We start from the raw sequence: 23,491 nt of genomic DNA, 5'->3' as shown, positions 1-23,491 counted from the left end.
TGTTGTCATCACTAACAAACCATTGCCAAATCCAGTGTCATGAAGATTTACCCCTATGTTCTAAGAGTTTTATAGCATTAGCTCTTTTTTTTTTTTTTTCCAAATATATCTTTATTGGTTTCAGAGAGAGGAAGTGAGAGGGAGAGAGAGAGTTGAAACATCAGTGATGAGAGAGTCATTGATCGGCAGCCTCTGCACGCCCCCGACTGGAGATTGAGCCCACAACCCAAGCATGTGCCCTGACCGGGAATCGAACCATGATCTCCTGGATCCTAGGTCGATGCTCAACCACTGAGTCATGCCCGCCCGGGCAGCTTAGCTGTTATACTTAGGTCTTTGATCCATTTTGAGATAATTTTTATACACGGTGTGAAGTAGGGGTTCAACATTATTCCTTTACGTGTGGATATCCAGTTGTCTTAGCAAAATTTGTAGAAGAGACTGTCATCGTATCATATCATTTTATCTGTAGATTGGCTCTCTAAAAGTAAGAACTTTTTTATATAACCACAGTACCATTATCACACTTTAAAAGTTATTAACCACATTTCTTTAGTATCATCAAATATCTAATCTGTAGATTGTCTCAAACATTTTAACAACTTTTTAAATAATTAGTATCCAGGTAAGTTGCATCCATTGCAATTTGTTGGTATGTCTTTTAAAACGTTTTTAAATTTATAGATTTCCTCTCCATCTTTTTTTTCCTTCCTGCAATTTATTTGTTGAAGTAAATGGGTCATTTTCCCTGTGGAGTTTCTTATTCCAGATTTGTTGATTGTGTCCCCATGGTGTAACATGTTTCTCAGTCCTCTGAATTTCTATAAATTGGTAGTTGGAATTAGAAGCTTCGTCAGATTCTGATTTGGGAGATTTTTTGTTTTATTTTGTTTTGGTTTTGGCAAGACTACCCTTAGATGATGCGTTCTTCTAATCAAAAAGCAAATCAGAGTGGTTATTTCTTATGTTTTTATGTTAGCAGCCATTGATGATCAGTTCCTAAATCCATTAGTTTATTAGAGGTTGTGAAATAGTGACTTTCTAAGTCTATTTGTCTTCTTCATTTATTAGATGGAATACCTGCTTTGCATGAATGGAAGCTTTATCTCTTTGTTATTTAATTACCCAGTGGTAAAACTTGTACAGGAAAGGCAATGTAGATTCTTAATTTCCCCTCCTTTATTTACCAGTTCTCAAAATAAGAAGTTCCTTCTTGATTTTCTTGAAACGGTGCCAGTTGTATTCTTTTTGAGGAGTGTCTTGATTAATGCCTTTAGTTAAGCATATTTAATGTGTTTCAAGATACTGAAGTTATTATTCTTATTGATACTAAAATTATCCCATCTTTGGCCAATGAGAACATCTTCAAATTGACTCCTTAGTTCTTTCTAACATGAATTTATGGCCTTTAATAGGTTCCTGGTTATCATATATGATAACTTTACAACTCTTATTGGGCTGGAATGTGATCTATTGTGGCAATTCTCAAATTTCCTTACAAAAGCTCTGAAGAACATGGGAGGGTTTCTCTGCCCTGTGTAGAATCATAAGATGACAAGTTAGAAGAGGCATTATTTCATGAGTTTTTATTGAGTTTCAACTAGGCATACAGAAAGAAAGAAAACATAATTTCTACCTGAATATTTTACAGCCTATTGGGATATCTTTTAGGACCTGGTGACATGGTGCTGATATTAGGAATGTACATTTGGACAAAGCCAAAATCATTAATGTGATTTCATTATGACCCCATATTAGTTCTGTTTCCAGTGTCAGGTCAAAGATTGATTGGTAGTTATTCTGAATTGTTGCTATGTAATTACAAAAAGATATAAGTACCCAGTAAGGAGACTTTTATTGAAGACTTTTTGAAGAAGAGGGAGAAAGTATGGAAATGGATATGTTTCTCTAATCCAAGAAAATGGATATAAAAGCAGATAGATTGCTTTTCCTCTTTTGGTCTCTACTTCTGTGTTAAGTAAGGGAGGTGTTTATTTTCTGCCTATTTTATAAAGCTGCTGGATACTGTAATGAGTTCATATTTATTGGGAAGTTGAAGCTTTTTGGATGAAAGGTGCTAAATTAGAGCTTATTGTTTATTGAATTTATTTTATGTGTACAGCCTCCTGGGAACATTTGCTGAATTTAATTAAAAACAGATAGTCTTTACTCTGACAGCTTACAATGCCACTTACAAACCAATAACATAAACAGTATGCACTTGTATTGCCTAGACCACCATAGCTCTTTCAGATGGGGAACGATCCTACTTTTGTAGGAAGGATGAGTTCAGCTGCTGGATAAAAACAGATATTCTCAACTACATCTCAACCGCCTAGTTGCCTTCGTTTTATAAAATACATAGAATATGGAGATTTTCCTCAATTTCCAACTATAGTTTTCAGATTATAAAATTAAAAACAACCTTTCCTTTCTATCATTTTGGGAAGAAATGAAGATATATGTTTATGCTTCATATATTGTTTTATGAAAACAATTCCTTTTTCTTTGGAGGCATGACATTCCAAAGCATTCAGCTGGAATACCTTATGCTTTCTTAACTCAACCTCGTGGAAGCCGAGAAGTGTAATTATAATAATGGCATATGTGCTTCCTTTGCCAGTTGGTGATGGAGTTTTGTGGAGCTGGCTCTGTCACTGACCTGATCAAGAACACGAAAGGTAACACGTTGAAGGAAGAGTGGATTGCGTACATCTGCAGGGAGATCTTACGAGTAAGTAACAATACAGGATATTGTGGGAGGTGTTGAAGTTTGTACTAACCTTCCACTGAAATTCATAAGCGTATTGGAAACCTCTAAAGCTTTATTCTAATGGTGATGTGGTAATGGTAGTTTGTTGTGGTCTGTTCTAGTGGAAGTAAGGATCATTCTGAATAAGCCATGAACGCTCTCAATTCAGTTGACGTTGGGTGATTTCTTTTAACAAGGGATTCATTTCCAATGGTGTTTCCTATTGGAAATCTGATTTTAGATCCTAAAGATGGCATCCCACTTAGTAAATTGATCGTTTTAGAGATATTTTGATCACTCATTTGCATTTTCCATTTATGAAAGTTTATAACTAATTTGAGGATTGTGTGATTTTAGCCATTTCAGTACATAGAACCTAGTTTATCTGATTTTACTTTTAAAAAAATTCTTTGAGAGTTGATCATTCAAAATAGCTAGACAAGACTGTGCCTGTTTGCCTAGTTTTGCACACAAATCCCACAATCAGGCAATCTGGGAATACTGTCATATTTGCCAAGCTCAGTTCAAGGAGAAGAAGGTAGTTGGTCATTCAGACTAGTTTAATTAGCTTTTCCTACTAATATGGAGGCTATTATATGCCCACTGAGCATTCTTACCAGATCTGCTTGTCAGTCATTATTTATTTATAACTTCTGCCTTCTTAATTTGAGGAAACAAAAGTTAAAACTGTCTTTACAATGTGTCCAAGATACACCTTTGAGAGAGAGATTATGTGCTGTGAATGGATGCATGGATGGATGGATGGATGGATGGATGGATAGATAGGTGGATGGAAGTTAGGAAGGACAAAAGGCATTACAAATGATATTTACTCATTAAATTCAAACCACAATGACAAAAAAGAAAATATACAATGGTATTTTAAAATTACAACATTTATAATAGCATAAAAATCAAATACTTAGAAATAAATTTACAGAAAGATGTAAACAACTTCTGCACTGAAAACTACTAAATATTACTGAGAGAAATTAGAGAAGACCTTAATAAGTGGAAGTGTATACCAGTTCACAGATTAGAATGTTCAGTATTGTAAAGATGTTATTTCTCTCCAACTTGAATCATGGTTTCATTGAACTCCTTACAAAAATCACTCTAGGTACATCTCTGAATTTTGACAAGTTGAATCTTAAAACATTATATGGAAATGCAAAAGGCTAAGAATACTCAAGGCAACCTTGAGAAGAAGAACAAAGCTGGAAGATATATGCTGCAGCTCTGCGCTTGATCCCCAGCAGGGGGCGTGCAGGAGGCAGCTGATCAATGACTCTCATCATTGATGTTTCTATCTTTCTCCCTCTCCCTTCCTCTCTCTGAAATAAAAAAATATACATAAAAAAAAAGAAGAAGAACAAAGTGGTATTGTCACAAGAATAGACAAATAGCCAAGGAAACAGAATCGAGAGCCCAGGAACAGACCCAGGGCACCTGATTTATGACAAAGGAACTGCTGCAATGCCTGGGGAAAGGGCGCTCTTATCAGTAAATAAGGTCAATGGAATATCCGTGTAAAAACTTGACACCTGCTTATTACATATTCAAAAATTAATTCTAGCTGGATTATGGACGTAAATGTGAAAGATATAAAATATAAAGCTCTAAAGAGAAAACATAGGATAATATCTCCATGGCTTTGCAGTAGACAAAAATATTTCTCAAACATAACACAAAACAAAATTTAAGGGGGAAACACAGAGGTACAGTTGCTGATCTTCAAATCTGACATTTATCCCCAAGTGTGGATGTGTCATCATGTAAACTTAATTTGAATTTCTGACTTAAAATTTTACTCATTCAGAGAAAGCATGGTGGATTTTGTTACTCATCCAGACCACCCAGTGGGCACCAAGAGCCTCTGGGTCTTCGGGGCTGGTTCTGCACAGTTCGCCTCTGCCCCGCTGGTGCCCCTGCAGGGGGTCGGGCCTGTGACCGTCAGGGTTCTAAAAGCGGCAGGGAGGTGTCATCCCATGACTCTCTCAGTACCTGGTTTAAAAATGTTTGAAAACAGCTATTTTCTTCCTTCTTCCAATGCATTCACTCTCCCAAATGATACTGGCATTTGAGGGGAGGTAAGTCGTTGGAAGGGACCGTTGATCACAAGAAGTTTCAGAGATGACCCTCCGTGCATCATATGATCTCATCAAATACAACTTCTGGCTCACTTATGTGCTCTGGTATCCCCTTCCAACCACGTTGGTGTTGAAGGAGGGAATGGGATTTTCAATTCCTCTTTTAAGAATTTATGGGGTGTTAATATGCAATGAAAACCGCACATTTTAATCTGCTTGATGCATACCTTCCGCCAAACTAACTAGATAAGAAAAGTAATTTTTTGTGCTTACTTACTTTAAAATACTTTATTGTGCTTAATTAAATTTGTGTAATAGAAGATAACTTTTTAAATTCAAACATCGCCCCCCCCCCCAAGTGGAGAATTCTGTTGAATCAGGTTAGTTTTCTGTACATAGGCTCTATGGATGTTCCTGTTACAAACTAGCAAAGACGGGCATCCTCACTTTTGATAGTGCTGTTAGCTGAACTCTCATGCACACTGAACCGTATCATCTCTTCTGTGGTTGCTGAGATCAAAGCAGGTATGAAAGCATTTCTCTCATCACAGCACCATGCATTGCAGGGGCCGCCTTTCTATTCCAGTTCATATTGATCAATTGCCTATGGCTCAGAGCAGCACTGTGAGCACATGAAAGATGTGAATATAATAATGAAAGTATCTCTGGATGAGTCTACATCTTTTTTGGATCATTAACAACTGAAATAGTTTATTTGCATCTTGGCTTATGTTCCTATTAACCCTTTGCAACTCTCCCTCGCTGCAGGGGCTGAGTCACCTGCACCAGCATAAAGTGATTCATCGCGATATTAAAGGCCAGAATGTCTTGCTTACTGAAAATGCAGAAGTTAAACTAGGTAAGAACAGAACCCAGGGAGCCTAGGAATTTCGGGAATTGATGAGATGATTTCAACAGCTGGGGTTTGGTTTTGTTTTCTTGTAATGAATGTAAATTTGTCACTGTGGATTTGGAGGTCTTTGTACTAAGAATGGAAAAGAAAATGTTTCTCTGTTTATTTCAAAAACATTTCCTAGCCCTAGCCGGTTTGGCTCAGTGGTTAGAGCCTAGGCCTTCAGACTGAAGGGTCCCAGGTTCGATTCTGGCCAAGGGCACATACCTCAGCTGCAGGCTTGATCCCTGGCCCCAGTCAGGGTGCGTGTAGGAAGCAACCAGTCAGTGTGTCTCTTTCACATCGATGTTTCCCTCCCTCTCCCTTCCACTCTCTCTGAAAAGCAATGGAAAAAATATCCTCAGTCGAGGATTGAAAAAACAAAAACAAACAAAAATTTCCTAAAAGCACTTGGAGGAGTGAATTGGTATGCAGTGTGCTAAATAGAACCATGTGCTTGATCAATGTACAGAAATTAGGTGGTTGTTTTTTTTTAAAGCACAGACCCTTTAGATTAGAAGTGACTGACCTTGAAATGTTTTCCTATATCTTACTGTTTGTTTACATTGTTGCTGTAACAGAACAATGGTGACTCACTTTTTATTAAAAATATCCACAGTTAGACATATTTAGAATAATAAATTCCTTCTGTATTCCCATATGTTTTAAGTTAAATTTACATTGATTTCATTATTACCTAGGGCTCCTGTGTAAAATGGATGCCCAATAGTCTACTTGACATGCATCCCATTGATCCCAGCTCCATCTGCCAGAGCTGTCCCTGAGGGAACCCTTTCTCTGGTGCTGTGCAGTAGAGCCCTTCCCACAACAAATCTGAGACTGCCCAGATATGGCAGAGAATCGCCATGTACATTTGTGTGCTTGATGTATATGAGTAAGAGCGTAAATTGACAGATATCTCACAGGACGCACAATTTGTCTTCTAGAAAAGAATCACTGTCAGTATGATTGCTTATTTTCAGAGATGTAAATACCTCCCATTTTTATATTCCAAACATTTGTTCTTACCTTTCTTGTTAAATATATATGTAATTTTCATTTTTCCTTATTTAGCATTTACGGCCAAACTTTCACCTCTCGCATATTCCTTGTAAAACCAAAGCATACATTATACAGGGAAAGCAGTTATATATGTAGTGACTAGATAAGGTATTCTCAGAATATTTATTCACCACTAATTAACAGTTAGTGTTGAGAGAATATATTATGCCCCTGGCCCTATATAAGGCACTTTTACAAAAGATTATCTCACAAAAACATCATAGCAAATCTATGTAGATAACATCACCCTCATTTTATAGATCAGGAAACAGAAGCTCAAAGAGGTTCACCTACTAGCCTTAGGTCACATCACTAGGAAGTGGCAGAAACGGGCTGCAAACTTGTGCAGGCTCACTCCATCCAGAAACTTAGTTCTTAATCACTTTCTTTGAATCCCTTAAATATTACCCTTTATGGTGGCAACCAGGCCTGCTCTTTATTTAACAGCTATATTGGTTTCCATGAAGCCTTGGTATAACCAGATATAACACTTAGTGATTTCCTCCTTGGTACACTGTACCCATTGATACGTGCGGTTTAAAAATACACATTCGCAATAGCAAGAAGGAAGAAGCAGCCCACGTGTCCATCAACAGATGAATGGATAAACATGTGGCACCCTCGTACAGTGGAATGTTATTCAGCTTTGAAAAGGAAGGAAATTCTGACACATGCTGCAACATGGATTAATCTTGAAAACATGCTAAGTGAAGTACACCAGTCACAAAAAGACAAATACTGTCTCATTCCACTTATATGAGGCACCTATAGTGGTCAGATTCATAGAGACAGAAAGAAGAATGGTGCTTGCCCGGGGCTGGGGGGGGTATTGTTTAATGGGTACAGAGTTTCAGTCTGGGAAGATGGAAAAGTTCTAGGATCCAGTGGTGGTGATGATCACACAACAATGTGAATGTACTTAATGCCACAGAACTACAACGCTTTAAAATGGTTAAAATGGTAAATTTTGTTATGTCTATTTTAACAAAAATACGCATTCGTTTTATCATCATAAAAACCATAGACTTTATTCCTTTGCCTTCTCTTGAACAGTGGACTTTGGAGTCAGTGCCCAGCTTGATCGAACAGTGGGCAGGAGGAACACTTTCATCGGCACTCCCTACTGGATGGCACCAGAGGTTATTGCCTGTGACGAAAACCCAGATGCCACATACGATTTCAAGGTATGACTTCTTACGTCTTCATTGTGTTTCAAAACAATGCCCAAAATATCACCCTGGGTCTTTCAGAGAATTCTCACGTGGCTTTGGGCTTATGATTTATGTAATGCAAAGGAAGAACTAAAAAATATTTGAATTTAAAATGATAAGACATTCTAATGAGAATCTTTTTAATGAAATCACCCATCATATCTGATTGCTTATTTGTTAAAAAATGTTTAAACCATTTTCTATATTATTTTGAATTCACTCTTGCTTCTAATTAGGAAACATTTCTGTTTTTCTTATAGTTTAGATGTTTTGCAAAGTACATATTCTGATAACTTTTTATGTTAAAAGAAACCTAGATATTAATTTGTTGTCTTGGGTCATCTTTTTCTGATTAAAAGGAACCAGACTTACTCATTTCTACACTGCTTAAAGTTTAGTTGTTGGAGTTTCTTCTCAACAAGAGAGAGAACCAAATGGAATGTTGGTAGCTACATTATGGTGTTTCTGTAGCCTGTTGTGGTGTTTCATAGAAACTGGATTTGTGACTTGTAACTGTGTATCATAAACTGATAATTTGTTAATAAATTCCAAGCAGTGTTTAGGTAGAGAGGTGAAAGTTGTCCCTATCTCCAAGAAACCCTCCTCTTTTTTTTCTTCTTTTTTTTTTTTTAATATATCTTTATTTATTTCAGAGAGAGGAAAGGAGAGGGAGAGAGAGACAGAAACATCAATGATGAGAGAGTCATTGATCGAGCTCACAACCTGGGCATGTGCCCTGACCAGGAATCAAACCCCGATCGCCTGGATCCTAGGTCGACGCTCAACCGCTGAGCCACGCCTGGCCGGGCAAAAACCCTCCTCTTTTCCAGTCTTCTAGCCAGTAATCAAAAATAATCTTGGGTTCTTATTCCATCGATAGCTGCAATGTCAGGTGACATTGTTGTCATGAATTGTGGCTGAAAGTTGAGACATTAAAATTGGAGGCAGACTCACAGTAGGTGGAGAGACACCCGCAGTCTTTGTGCAGATCCCAGGACAACCTTGGGCAAAAGCTGATACTACTTAGGCGGGTTTCATGGTGTGTAGACTTTTTACCAAAAGACCAAAGTGATTATCTCGAAATACCCTCATCTTTCAGATGAGGAAACTGAGGCCGAGGCATTTGCAAGTGTGCACTCAGTTAGTGATCTTATGAGAATTGGGACTTGAACCCAGATCTCCCAATGCTCTGTTCAGAGCTCTTCCCAATATGCAGGGTGGGGCAAAGTAGGTTTACAGTTGTTCGTACGGAAAAAAATATAATAATGAATAGATAATAATACAAGAAAAAACCCTGTGTTTTGAGTACTTACAGCTGTAAACCTACATGTGCTCCGCCCTGTATTACTCTGCTCCTTTAAGATGTTCTCCTATATAAATCTCCAATTTACCAACAAAACAGCCTCTGAAGAGTATATTTGAAAAATTCCTTTTTTGAAGAACATTTTTAGTTCTCCATATGTGGGGTTATTATTGAAATCAGGTCAGAAAGATGCAAACATTGCAATGTTTTCGGTTCCCAGTGTCCCTGGGCATTGACAAAATTATTGGCCTCTTTGGAGAAATGCAAGCTTGGAGGTCTGTAAACAGAATAATCCCCTGTAAATCCCTCCTTCTTCCAAGGTTAGTCACTGTCATAACCTGACAATAATCTGTCTGGAAACAGCCGCCAAGTTAACAATCAATCTCTTGCCAAAATAAATGTCACTTATTTAAACTGCTAATGATAAGCATGTTTAAATAATTTAATTTGCAGATGCTTTCAGAGGAATCAGTACAAACTATATGTTCCAGACCAGATATGTGTATCATAATTGGCTATAAGCAATTCTTCGAACTATAGTCATTCCTAACAAGCGCTGACTAGTCTACATCTAGGCCGCAGATATTTTACACTGCTTTATAACGTACCACGGAGAGTCGGTATTTCAAACTTCTGCCCTTAGCTGAGCCTTTCCGTTGGCTGTATCGTGGCTGTCATATATGTAGACTTGTGTTCCCTGACATAAACTAGATCCCTGTGATTTAGTTGTTTTCAGTAGACTAAGGAGAAGGGGACTTCTTTCCGGCCAAGGCAAAGCTTGGAATTAAACTGGTCTCTTCATCTTCCTTCCTCGGGTTATGGCTGAGGAATGTCGTTTGGGAATCAGTGAAAACTTGAGAGCCCATCGATAGCTCTGGGTGTGGGCAAAGCCCAGTGTGGGGTGACCACAGGGCGCCCCATGCTGCACAGGGCGACTGCAGGGGCACTAGGAGGTTCCTGCGACTGTGAAAGTACCTGAGACATGAAAGCATTGAAGGTTCATTTCTGGGTCTTTTATTAAAAAGTAAAGAATCCTGATGAGAGTCGAGATTCAACTGTATCGGCCACGTAGACCTTGGCGTGAATCAGCTCATCAGGCTTGTCACCGGCGTAGGTTGTACAGAGGAGGTCACGGCAGGAGCGTGAGCTTCAGCAGTCGCTTGTCTCGGGTAAAAGTGGGGACGCGACAGAAGGATCAAAGTAAGGAAGCCTGGGCAGAAGGGAAGGTTTGGGGGTTCTTCAAAGAGCCTTTTCAGCCACTTCCCAGTTTTATCGTGGACCGGAGAAGAGAGTATTCCTTCAATAATTTTTCTACTTCTCTTTCTTGAGAAGTAGAAAAGGTCTTATCCTTTCTTCTGCTCAGTGTTCTTAGGAATATAGCTTGTCCCCAGGAGACAACTTGACAATACTTTGACTTTCAAAACCACTTATTCATTCACTCAGAGCATCTATATTGAATATCCACCCGTGTAAGGAATTAGTCCAGTTCTATCTGCGTGCACAGTTGTTGACTGGAAAGTTCCTGTGTAAGCTCATCAGAGTTCGAGGGTTTGGCACTGTGTGCCTGGTGGCCCACTTGGCCAAGCCATGTATCCCAGGCTCAGAAACCCTTGGCGCCGCTCTGGGCTCCCGTGACTTCAGGTACGTCCAGCCTAGAGGGCAGGTTTAGAATACGAGACGACTCGAAGGCCCGTGGGCTTTGTTAGCGTCTCTACTGCAAAACCCTTCCTTTAAAATAAAGGCAGACTGCAAAAGAGAAGAGTGGTTTTATTATTTGCCTTGTTATGTGCTTTATTCTGTATTATTATGTATTCTTTGAGTTGTCTAAGATGTCTTTAAAGACCGCTATAAATTTTTCTAAAAACTACAGTCATTCAGCAAAATAAGGGCCTCTTTAGAAAAGTAGCGTGAGGAGCTCATGGCTTTCGTCGCGGTCTGGTTTTGTCTGATACCTACCAGGCTCTGTGAGTACTGACTGGAAATAAGCGCCATCCGAGGAGGAGTGCCAGCAGCTCCTTCTCCTGGCGTGTTCACTTTCCCCCAGAGGCCCTTCCTTTCTTGTTTTCAGAAATTCTGTCAAAACACTTCAAGCAAAAGGAAAGGTTTCATTTCCCTGATAAGTATGTGGGGCAATAATGGAAGCTTTCTCCTTTAATAATAAGCATTCAAGAGATTTGAAATTAATAAAACTGTGCAAAATTCGTAGGCTGTTTAAATTGTTATTTTTTAAATTTCAATTTCATTTCAGCTGGATGGGATTTGTCAAGTATTTCATAGCCCTGCATACTTACTGCTTTAACACAACCGCTCACTGAAGAAACTTTTCAGCAGCCAAAAGCCCATCAGTAGGGAACCGGTTGAATAAAGACGAGCGCATCTGCCCAGAGGAAGACGACATAGCCATTTTAGCAACAAGGCGGCGTCCTTATTGAAATCGGGCGGATCCCAAGACTGAGTGTTAGGTGCAAAGAGCAACTCATAGCATGGTACACGCTGTGTGGTCCTATTGTCCCCCAGCCCATGGATGTATGACATGTGGGTGGAGAACTTAAAATGTTTATTTCATATAGCTTTCTGTCCTATCCCCTCCCCCAACTGGCCTTGTTTTTATATTAATTAGTAAAATAAGAGACGTACAGTGAAATGACATATCCCCTCAACCTGCACCCCCCATGTCTGGCCCAATCTGTGCTAATGTTGCCTAGTTTTCACCTACACTCTGTTTATGAGACTTTGCACACAGGTGCCCTGGATCACTTGCAGGCATATGTGTCCCCTCCAGGGTTTGGGGAGTATTGTGCGCCGGCTGTACAGCGAGAACTCATTCTTCTGTGTTACAGATAATTGGCTTTATTCAGGCAGGATGAAAAGAGCTACTCTAGGTAAGAGGCTTAGCTGGAGCTGAAGAGAGCGACCTGCCTAGTGGGGGAGTCCCCGAGATGCATGCAGGGTGTCACCTGAGAGGACAATATTCGGATTGCAGGATGAGAGTTCCCCTCCCAAACAAGGCCTGGCCTCTGTCCACGGAGACTCAGACAAAGGTCTTAAATCTGTTTGGAAGCAGGGAAGGATAATACACACACCAGGCTATTGCCACCTGTGAGAAGTGTAAGCAGCTATTAACCATGTTTCTTGTCGCTCCGTGTTCACACCGCTGTATGAGGTTCCTGGGTCGGACACAGCAGCACCTCCGCCAGGCCACTGCCGATTCCCAGGTGAAGAGAATGAGCTCTTCTTCCAGCATTTTCCTTAGTCAAGTAACAAGTGTAGATGGACAAAGGACTAAGGTCTGCCCTCAGTTTGTTTTATTTGTGAAATGGGATTATTAATAACCCGTGCTTGAATATCCTTGGCAACCCTGAACTCGCCACCTTGGTTCTGTTTGTATGTAACGAAGCATATGACATATAACGTATGTATGACATGTAACTATGACCTATGTATGACATAGTAAATAAGAGTCAGGCTTCTGAAGTCGGAGAGGACTGGTCTACCGTGTCGACTTTGTCGCCTGTTCACGATATTACCTCAGGGAAGTTGTTTAACCTTTCTGAGCCTCTATAAAATAGGAATAATACATTGTATATTAATAAAATTTGCTAACATATAAAGGAATTAGTTCAGTGCCTAACATTTGTAAGTACTCACTATATGATAATTAATATGTGTGTGTGTGTGTCATATGAAGGTACTGCTATTTGGGGCCATTTTCGACCTAAAAAAAGCCATCAGTATCGTATGATTCCAACCTGGTATTTGTATTACACACCTGTGATTGTCTGCTCACATTAAGCCAGAATCTGCTTCCCCATAACTTCTCTCTCTAGATTAGGGTGTTCCCTTAGGGACCACACACAATAAATACAGTTTCCTTTGTGCAGATGAACATTTCCAAAAAGAGAATAACAAATAAGTTACACAATGAAAGACTGTGTTCTGGTCTGTGAAACCACTTTGCTGGTTGTGCCCATATTATTAAGCTATTGTCCGTCAAGCCTAGCTGCCCTCTGCTTTGCGATGATGGGTCTGGGACTCGGCTTCCGCATTTCTGCCTGTCCCCCTGGCTCCTTATTAGCTCTCCCAGCAGGGGGCGACTGCAAGGCTGGAGAGGAAGGACATGCCCTTTCCTGTTTGCTTCCTGTGAACGTCCTATTTACACCTGCACCATCAGAGCTAATTCCGTGGGCACCATTAGGTTCCAGAGCTCGTTGTCACTTCACCTGACTCCGGTGTGCTGGCTGGACTGCCAGTCAGTGATAACTGGCCCTCAGGGTCTGGCTGCACCAGGATGTTTTAAATACCCACTGTGGACACTGCATTGTGTTATGCACTTTGCACATGTTGTCTTACTGAGTTCTCATATTAACCCTGCAGTGTGGGTGTTCTCTTCACATTACCGGTGAGGAAGTGGGCTCAGGAATTAAGCAGCTTGCCCAAGTCACCCAGCTAGTTGTGTCCAAGCTGAGTCAAACCCAGGCCTACCTGACGGCAGGGCACGAGCTCTTTCTGCCTCTCGGTGCACTCTGAGCTCTTTTCCTGTGCCACACTGCCTCTTTTTTGTGTGGTGGTTTTGGCCATCTGAAAGTGTTCTTTTCCTCACATGCTGGGCAGCCCAGCCCCAAAAGGCCTGTTATCTTGTGCTCAAGTTGCCTGCATGCCAGATGGCCCCCCACCAGCCGGAAGCCGGGTGCTTGCCTCTGCCTCCTCAGAGGCACTAGAATTTGTCTCTGTTCTGTTCGTAATGCACACAAGACTGGGCTATTAATCATGCCACAGGGCAGGCCGCGTCGCACCTCTGGAATAATGAATCACCGAGCTCCTGCCAAAATGAGTCACACCGCGGCCACGAAGGAAACTTATCTCTCCCCGACTCTCCCCATCTTGTTCCACCCTCTTCCCTTTCTCGTCTCCTGTGATCTGTCTTGCAAGTTGTAATTGGAACATTTTTCCCCGTATTTAAGTTCTGAAGTGTTTTGGGGACTTGCTAATGCATCCAAAGGCTCGAACAAGGCCTGCCAAGCACATTTCTTGCTCTCTAGCATGGGCAGTTAGACATAGCTTATAAGCACCTCTGGGATTATATGTATGGCCAGGAATATAAATGTTCTTTTGGAAAACAAAAGAGCCCCAGTAAAAAATGATCCTAATGATGCTGTCAGATGAGGGCTTAAAGAAGAAGCCGTTTCTGGCTGGTCATGTGATAGGATGCAAAGGAGTCGGGATGGTGTGACCCTTGGTTTGAAGGAGCCATTCAGGAACTTGGGGACAGCCACCTAAGAGGGGATCTGAAATGTTGTGAACTGAATGAAGGAAGCATCTCTCTTCACTGACCCTATCTGTTTCCTGTGGGATAAATCCAGAATCACCTAACAACTGGGACCTCTCCATTTCCCTACTGTCGAAATATGCTGTGCGTGTATTCTCAGTAAGGAACGCTTTTGACCATACCTACATTTCTAAGTCACCAGAAGCCAAAAGGCAGGCAATTCAGGGTTGGTGTGATGGCTCATTGATGTCTTTAAAACCCTGGCGGCTACATTTTTGCCCTGTCATCATTCATTTGTTGATTTATTGCCTCATGTTTGCAAGATGGATGCTGTAGCTCCTTTTCTTCAAGGCACTAAGGAGTGGGGAAGACTTGTCAGGACACCAACTGCATTTGTCACTTATTTCAGGAAAAGGAAAAGCTTTCTCAGAAGCTACCGGAAGATGTTTGCCCATGTCTCATTGGCCACCACTGTGTCACATTCTTAATTGTCATCCTTAGCTGTAGGGAAGTCTGGACAAACACATTTAGCTTTCCTATACTCATAAATGGAGGCAGCAAAGGAAATGGGGGTTGAGAATGTCTGCTGAGTTAGCCAACAAACAATGTTTGCCACAACTAGATAGAGGGAAGTTACAGAAGATTAAATGAGACAGACAAAGGCGGTCTCACCTAATAGTAGAGGGGAAGGAAATTCATATTCTCAAGGCCACTGTGTACCAGATTTTGTGCTAGGCAGCCTACGCATATATACATGTCACAGTTACCTCTGTTGTGCAATTCAGAAAACTAAGCTCTGAGCAGTGTTGTGCACATTGTTAGATTAGGAACCTAGATTTGGCTCCACGCCTATCTGACTTAAAAGACCGTTCATGCTGCCTCTAGGAAGTTGAGGCCAGTTTCTTAGCGTTGGTTTTTGGGGTGCCTCACGGAGTCTCAGCACCTTCAGTTACCTGTAAACAAAGTAAGAATCTGTCCAGAGCAGTTGTTTTATGGATCCAGACAAGTTTCTAAAAAATAAATAAATAAAGGTGAGTAGTCAGGTCCTTCACCACAATCAAGATAACAAACATATCCGTCACTTGCAAAAGGTCCCGCTTATCCCTTACAGTCTCTCCCTCAGCCCTTCTTGTCCTCAACCCCAGGTCCTATTCCAAGAGAAACACATCTGTTTTCTGTCACTGTGGATTAGTTTGCATCTTTTAAAGTTTTATATAAATGAAATCATCTGATTTCTTCAACTTAGCATAATGCATTTAAGGCCCACCCATGTCCTAGCGTGTATTGTGACTGCATCCCTTTGTATTGCTGAGTAGTGTCCCAGTGTAAGGATATACTACAGGTTGCTCATCCATTTGCTTGTTGGTGGGCATTTAGAGGGTTTGCGTTCTAAGCCATTACAAATAAAGCTGCTACATTCATCCCAAGCCTTTGTATGGACGTATGTCACTCTACACCTGTAAATAAATTTTTTTTTATTTACTTAAAAAAAAATAAAAGCATACCTCCATACAGAGATTTGTGATGAATACAGCAGCTTTATTTGTAATAGCTTAGAATGCAAACCCTCCAAATGTCCATCTTCATACAGAACCACTCGATTCCTGCTCCTCTTGTAGTGATGGTTTCACAGGTATATACATGTGTCAAACCTTTTCAGATGGTATACTTTAAACACGTGCAGTTAATTATATGACAGTTATACCTCAACAACAGTGTGAAAAACAGTCGAATAGCAGCAATTTCTTATGGTTCAAACAATAGACACATTTTAGTGATGTTAATTTTTTTATTGAATTTATTGGGGTGACATTGGTTAATAAAATTATATAGGTTTCCGGTGTACAACTCTGTAATCATCATCTGTATATTGTATTGCATGTTCACCACCCCGAGTAGTGGTAAATTAATTTTTAAAACCGTATACTCATTTTTCTCACGCTTATTGAAAACTCGCTATGTGTCAGGCACCGTGAAAGGTATCATCGGTGAAACCGAATGAGGCTGTTGCCACTTTTAAGCTTCGCAGCTGAAATAGGTTTGTAAAGAGACGACTGAATGGCTTTCCCGCAGGCAGTCCTGAAGCAATTGCCGCGCTTAACCAGGTTATCCTTTGCCGACGGCATTCACGCATGTGTCTGTGCCTTCCTTCTCTTCCAGAGCGACTTGTGGTCTCTGGGAATCACCGCTATCGAGATGGCAGAAGGTGCTCCCCGTAAGTACCTTCCTCCGGGCGAAGTCGGTTGCTGGCCTGCTCGGCAGGTACTGGAGCCTCCTTGCCAGGAGCCGCAGTGGCTTTCCTTCTGCTGCACCGAGCCCTGCGTGGATTCGAGCTGGCACACTTAGAAAGCAGAGTCATCTCAAACCAACCAGCAATCCATTCCTTTCCGAGTGGTGTGAGGATCTTGAATTTATGAGAGGAAAAAAAGAAAAGCGACGCATACTATGGGGAGACCTGTTTTACAGATTCAGAGTGTAGTTGATTCTTGAAGTGCCCGTCACCTAACATAAAACAGGGACCAACCCACACAGGCCGTAAGCTCAAACAAAAAGTAAAAGCCGATTTTCAATGCTTGGGTTCCACAAACACTTATGCCCAACTGTTTTCACTCCTATTAAAATACTGCTGTTTCGATTGTTAGTTTTCCCTACTTATTTCAGGCAGAGTGGCCAGGGCTCTGGCCGTCTGGAGGGCCTCTCAGATCCTCGAGATCTGGAATATTGGCAGTGCAGAGGGCCTCCCAGGCCTGTGGCGGCCACGAGGACGCGCCTCACGGATTTCCATGCGGAAGCTCAGCTGACCAGGGGCCCGGCTGCTGCCTTGGCCCTGAGGCTGCGCCTCCTAAGGGCCGCTCCCCATCGGGGATCGAGCGCAAGCTTGGCAGGGATATAGGGCAGACCCTTTCCTGAAGACACAGGATTCCCTTGTAGGTGACTTTCCCTGCTCAGTTTTCTTCCCTCGTTTCCTTAGGCTGTAGGACCATCTAGCACACTTCTGCCTACTTTTTCTCCCTCTCACCTTCACGCCAATCAGACTTGCATCGCAATCGATGACTCTCCCAGCCGTCCCTGGCTCCCTCCCTATTTCCTCTGCGGCAGAAATGTCTCCCTCTCACATTTAATAACACCTTGGTGTCTGCTTTTCAGAGGCCCCTTATCTGCATGACAGGTGGTTATGCTCATATGATTTTTTTACCTTCAAGTCACCCTAGTTTCCTTATTTCCCACCCTAGAGTTGGTAGACTTTATCTGTAGCATGATTGATTTGGAGTCTTTGTTGACAAATTTCCCTCATCCACAATGCTAATAGGCATTTATGAATCATAAAAACAATATATTACAGTCTTAGAGCCATATTATCATTCATGACGAGTAGTTGGAGGGGCTAAAAATAAGCCTCAATCCACAGAATCCTTTAGCTTCGGGGAGGATGTGTTCTTATTCTAGGCGCAAAGGACAAGATACTCCCAGATGTTTGAAAAGTAAACTAGTGAAGTATTTTGATTAAAATAAGAACGTTTGAGTGCTTTCACTATAAACGATAATGTCATGTTTACAAGTTGAGATATTTTTATAATTTTCCTGCCAGACTTCGTTTGCCTTAATCCTCTGGTCTTCCTGGGGCCAGGGAATGAAACAAAACAAAACAAAACAAAACAAAAACCCATCATAAAACCTGAAAAGACATTCAGGACATTTGGAAATACAGAGAGAAAGGTGTCTGGCCTAGCATATTATGCTCCAGAAATCTATGTAGATAACATTGGATGAGCCTACAGTGTATAAGAAACAGACCATGGATTATCAAAAATCCTTTATTTTAACACTTAAGTTTTTACTAATTAAAAACAACTTACCATTTCCATTGCAGTCATCTTGATGTTGTTTATTTTGAATATTAGGTGGTTATTTATAGCAGAGCAAAGGTTGTTGTCCCTTCAACTTTGTTTCCTTAAACATAAAGTCAACGTAGAAATGTTACTATCCAGCTGAAACATGTTGTATTTTATGAGATGCCTGCAGTTAGCCCTCAGCTCCTGTAAGTGCTCCCCAGATGGAGGCTTTGTGGCCTCCTGACTGCTCACTGGTTCTGCGTGGACTCGGGGCCGTTTGGCAGCACTGGCCGCACAGCCAGGACTAGCCTGGCCCGCGCTTGGCCTCTAACGGGAGCTGGCCCTGTCTTGGTCTCTTGCAGCGCTCTGCGACATGCACCCAATGCGGGCCCTCTTCCTCATCCCCCGGAACCCGGCGCCTCGGCTGAAGTCTAAGAAGTGGTGAGTTTGGTTTTACAGATCCAAGGGCAGGGTTGTCCTGGGATTCTTTTTTGGCTTAACTCAAATGCTTACGTCCTGCTGACAGGATCCAACTACATACACTAAGCCTTGGTGAGTGATTTTATATACGAGTCACTCATCTTAAGATACGTATTGAGTACTATAGTAGCCTCCCCTTATCCATGGATTCACTTTCCAAGGTTTCAGCTACCCATGGTCAACTGCTGTCCAAAAATATTAAATTTCCCCAACCACCCACATCGTCATAGCTCGATAGTCCCTGATCACCCAGGGCAGGCGGTCCTCCCTGGCCCAGTGCTGCGTCACAATGCCTGCTACGTCATCCACCTCACTTCGTCTCAGTATGTAGGCATTGTGTCATCTCCCATCATCACAAGAAGAAAAGTGAGGCCATTATAATAAAATATTTTGAGAGAGACATTCACATAACTTTCGTTGCAGTTATTGTTACAATTATTCTATTTCATTATTAGTTATTGTTAATCTCTTACTGTATCTAATTTATAAATTAAACTTTATCATAGGTATGTATGTGTGTATATACGTTTGTATAAAAAAGAACATAGTGTATATAGGGTTCCTTACTATCTGTGGTTTCAGGCATCCACTGGAGGGTCTCAGAATGCATCCCCTGTGGGGGGCTACTGTATTTGCACAGAAGATCTTTATCCCCACACCTTTAAGGTGCAAAAGGTAGTGGAACCCAGGTAATATCTCTTCTGGCAGCACAGAACCCCTCATCATAGAGGGTGATAGTTCAGAGTGTCAGCCCGTTAGATTGGCTGACTTTTCTTCTACTTTCTAAGACTAATTCTCTAAGTGGATATGCGCAGCTGGTGAGATGATTTCATGGGTCTGTGCATGAACATTTGCAATTTTTGGTTTTTCTGTTGCTTCCTCTTATGACAGGTGATACTGGCTTCCTATTTTGGGGAGTGATATAACCTTCCCATTTAATAAACTTATTCACATAAAAAAGTGACTTAAAATACCAAGTGAATTCTAGCCTGGGTGGTATAAGGGTATGGTGAAAATTGTGTCAGTAGTGTATGAGTGCCTGAAGTTTGGGAAACAGAGTTTGACGGGTTAGGCCTGGGGTTGGACTTCTGGCACGTTGTCCTTATACCAGGGTCATTGTGCCTTATCAGTCCATAACAACAATGCCTTGCTCCCTCCCTTACCCCTGTGGCTATGGTGTGTCCTTCCTGATGTGTTTTTGAACCAACCTCTGATTCCCCTTGCACAGGGGCCAATTCCTGGACCACCTGTGACCTCCTATCCTTTCCTAGAGACATATTCTGGGCAGTTAGAGCAGGAAGGGACAGATCCTTCTGCCCCCTTTCACCCCACTTCATGATCAAGCCCTTGGCTGAAGCCCCTCCTGTTTCTTACCCACCCACGGTTTCACCTTCCACTATACAGACAGCAGTCTTGATCAGAATCGGTCACCCAGGAACGGCATAGGAACCCTGGTGGAACAGACAAAGGCACACGGCACCGAGGAAGGGAAGGAGGCAGCCAGGAGGGCGACAGCCCTGGAGTTGCCAAGGCTGCGGGAAGAGAGAGCGAGAGTTGCTATTGGTAACAAGGAGGCAGAGCGTCCTCCCGCTTCTCCCTCTGGAGGGTCACTGTGGTGTGAGACGACCGTTCTCTCCCCGGCAACAGCCTTCCATTGGGCACCGGCACAGCATGTGATGGCCGGGCGCTCAGGCCCTGCGTCTTTCTTTCTCCCTGGAGCAGGCTCCCGGGGAGAGGAGGCAGCTCAGTTCTGTCCCCTGGAAGCAGCAGTGGCACTACAGACCCTTCTGCGAGGTTTCTGCTGGTCCTTCACGCCCAGCCTCCCCGTGGGGCCTGCTGCATACAGTGGGTTCCACTGACCCTGTTCCCTTCCCTCCCTGCCCTGCACTGGACAGACGTTTCCAGCTTCCCACAGAGGACAGTGGGCCATCCACACCTATGTTTTGTTTGAACAGCCACACGACATGTTTCAGAAATATTTGTATTAATTGCCGATTGTTAAACACCTGGTGATTGAGCATACCATTTAGATGTCTAGCCTTTTGTGCTAAGGTGAGGCAGTGCTACCCTGCCCAGGGCTCCTCTGCCCTTTTAGAAAAAGGTAAGAGATTGGCCTTCTGCCCCAGTCACCATCACTCCCCAGCTCAGAAGCTTGCCCTGTTTCCTCTTAACCTGGCCTGCACTGCCCTTTGCATGACCTAGCTGGCCCTCTCCTATGGTCTTAGTTCTCAGTGTCCCCCCAAAAATCAACCCTACATCAACCTTGTTTGAGAAATACAGACTTTGTAGAAAATGGTCTGTCTTTTTTGCTTCAAACCTTTGACAGTGAGAAGTTTTTTTAAATCTTAGAGAGTGAAAGGGAGAGAAGGGAGGGAGAGAAAGAAACATTAATGTGAGAGAGAAACATTGATTGGTTGCCTCCCATACATGCCCTGATGGGGTATTGAGCCCACAACCTAGGTATGTGCCCTGGCCAGGAATTGAACCTGCCATCTTTTGATGTATGGGATGACAGTCTAACCACTGAGCCACCTGGCCAGGACAAGAGAATTTTGATAATGCTGCAGAGAGCTGGTGAGTCCAGAAGCAGTGAGGAGGCCAGGCCAGTTTCATGTCATCGAGCCTCCTTACATGCCACCTTCCCTAACTCGGAAGGAAAGCCAGTTAGGAGCATGAGTCCCACGCTGCCAGCCAGAGGAAGGGCAAATAACTTTGGCTATTTGCTGGTGAGTAGGGGAAACAACAGCCCTGGTAAACAACTTTCTCCCTCTGGAGCCTGGCTTTCATACAATGGGTGCACAGCTCCCAGCCACAGGACGCTTGGAGTGGCCCCCATTTCCCCTAATAGGGTTCCAGTTTCTAAGTGAAAATATTTAAATGCTGCAGAGTGCAGCTGACCCTTGACCCGTTAGGGGCGCCATCCCCTGTGCAGTCGAAAATTCACCTAAAACTTTTGACCCCTCTAAAAGCTTTTAACTACAGCTGTTCCTTGATATCCTTGGGGGATTGGTTCTAGGACCCCAGTGAATGTTCAGGTTCCTTGTATAAAGTGGCGTAAGTCAATGCGTACAGTCGACCCGCCCCCCCCCGTACCTGTGGTTGGTTGAATCCACAGATGTGAAACTCGGGGATATGGAGACCCAACTCTATACTGATTGAAAAAAATTCACCTGTAAGTGGACTCATGCAGTTCAAAACTGTGTTGCTCAAGGGTCAACGCTTTGTCTTGAAAAACCAGGTTCCCAGTGATTTAAAATCGGGTTTGCTTTAATATGCTCTAGTGCTTGGGAGGAAGTGAAACATTGTGTTTATTTTCCTTTCATTTTTTTAAAGGAGAGGACTTTGTGCCACATCTAAAGAAACAAAACTCCAAATGCTCTTTTATATCCAGCTATTCTCTACCGGAATGAGTTATCAGAAGTGTGCTGTTCTCAGTGTAATATGAACATATCACCAAAGGGGGCGCCGTTGTGGTACAGATGGGCCACGGGCTCGTCACTCTAAGCCTTCAAGTCAGGGTCTTTTCCAACTAGCGTTGCTGAATCTACTATTGCTGAATCATTGGAGTCAGTCCAATGATTACCCAAAACTTTTAGCCTAGCTGGTTATAATGATTAATAATCTTTCAGTCATTTTTTAATTCCTTTAACACAATTTAATATATAAGCAGGGAAAACCTGGAAGGATAAAGTGCTCAGTGACACTAGTATTTTAAGAACTAGTGTCTCAGGCTCTAAGCCCCAATCATTTACATTATCTTTCCATGCCAACCCTTGGGAAATTACTATTACTAATCTTAGGCATTAAAAAAAAAAAAAAAGACAGAACTAAATTACTGGCAGCAGAGATTCTAGCAATAAAGTTATATAAATGTACTTCAAATCCTTACGACCGCTCAGCAAATAGCCAGGTGGTGTTCAACATAGGTGGTGTTTTTAGTTTTAATTAAATGTGTAATTAAGTATATTGATTCTTTGGTCACACTAATGTAAATAAGAGACAATGAATCTTTCTTCGAAGACTTGTTGTGAGCAAGCATTAATTTCTCTTCAAACACAGTACCATTTGAGGAAGATGTGGGATACATTGCCAGCTTTGTGGTTCTGCGTGTGGGCCCACCCTTTGGGCCCAAAGTTAGCCTCTTGAATATCTCTTGAGGTTCTTTCCCATGAGGAGAGATTCTGGAGAAACAACCCTGCACTAGGCTGGTTCCATTAAACTTCTCAAACACGCTCTCATCCTGGAGATTTCTCTGACTTTTTTCAGGCATCAGTATTGGGGGATAGAAAAGACAGTCTATTAAGTCTGGATTTGTTTTTAAATTGGGTGTGATTTCTTTCATTTATCATCCTCTAATTAATAGTTCACCACTTTATAAAGCATGAGCACTTCCTTCTAGTTGCCAGCAGGAAAAAGAGAACTACAATTTGCATTCTTCGTGAATATGTAATAGCTTCCTGTCTGAATTTGTTTTTGTTTTCATCTTTCTGATATTGATTTTCTACCTAGAAAAGCACCATGTGGAGTTTATTTATTTCTTTAGGCAGGTTAACCTCATTCTCTTCAGTTGATTCCTTGGGAGAGCCCATTAATTCATTACAA

At 42.0% G+C, this 23,491-nt stretch overlaps 1 protein-coding gene across 5 annotated transcripts in view; it reads left to right on the top strand.

The window, feature by feature from the left end:
* Positions 1–23,491, top strand: part of TNIK (TRAF2 and NCK interacting kinase) — a 302,339-nt gene that overhangs the window by 199,048 nt on the left and 79,800 nt on the right. For all 5 annotated transcript variants that reach the window (XM_081138204.1, XM_081138203.1, XM_081138202.1 and 2 more), the window contains exons 5-9: positions 2,624–2,734; positions 5,611–5,701; positions 7,850–7,980; positions 16,737–16,791; positions 18,772–18,850. In XM_081138204.1, the coding sequence (XP_080994330.1) occupies positions 2,624–2,734; positions 5,611–5,701; positions 7,850–7,980; positions 16,737–16,791; positions 18,772–18,850 (467 nt within the window). The remainder of the gene's footprint in view (positions 1–2,623; positions 2,735–5,610; positions 5,702–7,849; positions 7,981–16,736; positions 16,792–18,771; positions 18,851–23,491) is intronic.

This window comes from Miniopterus schreibersii (assembly GCF_964146895.1).
Source record: "Miniopterus schreibersii genome assembly, chromosome: 5".
NCBI classification, from domain to species: Eukaryota; Metazoa; Chordata; class Mammalia; order Chiroptera; family Miniopteridae; genus Miniopterus; species Miniopterus schreibersii.
The sequence above is the reverse complement of the archived record's forward strand: the minus strand, read 5'-3'. Positions and strand labels throughout refer to the sequence as shown.